We start from the raw sequence: 2,646 nt of genomic DNA, 5'->3' as shown, positions 1-2,646 counted from the left end.
CCTTGGGGGGAAGGGGCTAAAGGAAAATTATTTCACAAAAATATCCACAAATCAATATTAGTTTTCCAAATGACAGAAATGTCCATTAATTTTGTTGAACTATATTCCCTTGTTTCACTGAGAAATAACAAAGGACAAAATTGCAGATGCTGCAGAACAAATATCAATCACAACTAGAAATTTTCATAAATGAGATTTAAAGATTCTAAAAAACAAGTTACAGACCTGAAGGATAGTGTTGAGAAAGATAAGCTGAGATTAAATGTTCTTCTAGGACAGGGGTCTGCAACGTATGGCTCTTTCTCAGGAGCCATAAAGTCAAATTTTTTTCAGGCACTGTTACAGGAGCGCACACTGTGAGCACTGTACGGCTCTCACGAAATTATATTTTAAAAAAAGTGGCGTTTATGGCTCTCACGGCCAAAAAGGTTGCTGGCCTCTGTTGTAGGAAAATAGAAAGAATTAGAATGCCATATTTCAGCAATACTGAGATAGAAAATATATAATAAGGAAAATTTTATTAATAAAAATATTAAAATATCTGAACACAAAACATTTCCTTTAAACAAACAAATGAATCATTATTTCCAAATTCTTCTTTATGTTTTACAACAATCCATCTCAGGACTACTTCTCGAGTCACTCTATCATAGGTTGTATTTTTCTTTTTTGTGTAGAAATATAGAAAAGATGAAGTCAAACACCAGTAGGAGCTGGATTCTTATGAATACAACCAGGGCAGCAATGCAGAGATTCGTGAATAAACAAGTCACAGTCCACGCAAAATACATTTTGGCATACAGTACAAATATAAACCTGCAATGAAGTGTAGAAAGAGGGACAGAAAGAGAAAAAAGTTAAGATTAATTGGAAAATGTTAAATCTAATACAGTAATTTAAAAAGATACACACTATACCTATCTAGCTAGGAGTCCCTTTCTCTAGAAGGGGATTAGTTATTCCACTCTTTTATTTCTTTATTAATTCTCCCCCTACTTAACCTATTCATTTTATAACAGTGGTAGTTAAATATTTTGTATTAATAAGACTAAAAGCAAAATTTCAACAGAACTCTTACAATAAAATATTTAAAAAAATGTTTTCAAATGAAAACAAAATAAGGCTGATTTTAAAAATTACTTAATAGTATGATTAGAAAATATTTTGGCAATGTAAATTCTAAATAATTTAACATTTATGAAGCAAATTGTGAATTTTAGTCCCATCTTAAAACATTAACTAAAGCATTCTACCAAGAGTAAGCAGCCAAATGCTATGAAAATATAGCTCATTAAACTTTTCAAAATTACAAACTTTTTATTTTCTTCATCCTCTTCCTATTGTTATTTCAAAGTGACCTATGAAACCAAAACCTCAGATATGAACCTTCTCATAACAATTATTATGCATCACGTCAGGAGAAATGTGGAGAAATGGCTAGAGAGCATTCAGTGAGTGTTTAACCTCTGAACTCACCATCTCCTAACTATGACACCAGTGTGCTGAGCAGAGTCATTAACTCTGGAAACTAACTTAAACACAATCTGGCCCTTAAGCACTTCTCAGTCCTTCAGAAGTTTTCATAACACTCTTCCTAAGAGAGGAATTAAAGACTTCCTGGTAATTAGAAACCAAGTGAACTTACATGTTGATCTTTTAATTCTCCAAGGCATCCCTGACAAAATCTGGAAAAAAAATTTTTTTTTGTTACTTAAAAAAATAATCACCTCTTTTTTTCCGGGTTAAGATGGCGGCAGAGTAAGAAGCAGCTCTTAACCTCTCCTGACCGAAACACACAAAACTCCTCAAGGGGACATAAAAACAAGTCCAGACGAACGGAGGAACCCCACAACAGGGCACAGCGTGGAAGGTACGTGGAATCGAGACATTTCCAGGCTAAAAAGGGCTCTCACTCAATCGCGGGCTGAGCAACCGCCCCACCCCCACCCCCTCCACACTCACCTATAGCTCCGAACCCAGCTAAAAAGAAATAGAGCAAGTTTGGGGCACCCATCGAGTCATCGGCAGCTCTGGGACCTGTTCCTGAGAGCAGCAAGACTTAGGACCCCATTAAGTCAAAAACGCACGCGAAATCTGAGCGCGCGCGGGAGCAGGACTCTGGGCACAGAGTGCCGGCTGAGCAGAGGCTTGGGTGGAGGCAGACACAGCCAGGATCTAAAGCCTAAGTGGGGAACCAGTGGAGACGGGTATACGACTGTGGAAGTAGCTCCCTGAGACTTGTAAAGGAACCTCCTGCAGAGGATCAAGCAAGGGAATCCACCAGAGGGCTTGACCTTGGAAAAAACTAGAACTCAGACCTCAGGAGCCAATCTCTGACAGACACTGAGCGCGAGGATAAACCTGAGAAGCTGCTGGGCTAATGATGGCTAATCAGTCACAGGAAGTTCAGAAGAGAAAGAATAATAACAAAAAAAAGAAGTCTTTAACACTCGACAGCTTTTACACAGAGAAAATCCAGACAACCGAGCAAACAGAGGAGGAGAACAAACAACCATCCAGACCCTCCCCAAATAAGGAAAACTCCTCACAAGCTATGGAAGAGTTCAAAACTGAGATTTTGAGGAAAATGGAAGAGATCTGGCAAGAAAATAACAGTTTAAAAGGTAGAATCTTGCAACTGGAAAG

At 38.0% G+C, this 2,646-nt stretch overlaps 1 protein-coding gene across 1 annotated transcript in view; it reads right to left on the bottom strand.

Annotated features, from left to right (window-relative positions):
- Positions 1 to 615: 615 nt before the first annotated feature.
- GTF2H2 (general transcription factor IIH subunit 2) overlaps positions 616 to 2,646 on the bottom strand; it is a 33,768-nt gene continuing 31,737 nt past the window's right edge. The window contains exons 15-16 of the mRNA XM_044657682.1: positions 1,646 to 1,685; positions 616 to 816 (exon numbers count right to left, since the gene is read on the bottom strand). Of these exons, the coding sequence (XP_044513617.1) occupies positions 697 to 816; positions 1,646 to 1,685 (160 nt within the window). The 3' untranslated portion in view covers positions 616 to 696. The remainder of the gene's footprint in view (positions 817 to 1,645; positions 1,686 to 2,646) is intronic.

This window comes from Gracilinanus agilis, chromosome 1, assembly GCF_016433145.1.
Source record: "Gracilinanus agilis isolate LMUSP501 chromosome 1, AgileGrace, whole genome shotgun sequence".
Lineage (NCBI taxonomy): Eukaryota > Metazoa > Chordata > Mammalia > Didelphimorphia > Didelphidae > Gracilinanus > Gracilinanus agilis.
This window is presented reverse-complemented; position numbering and strand designations above follow the sequence as displayed.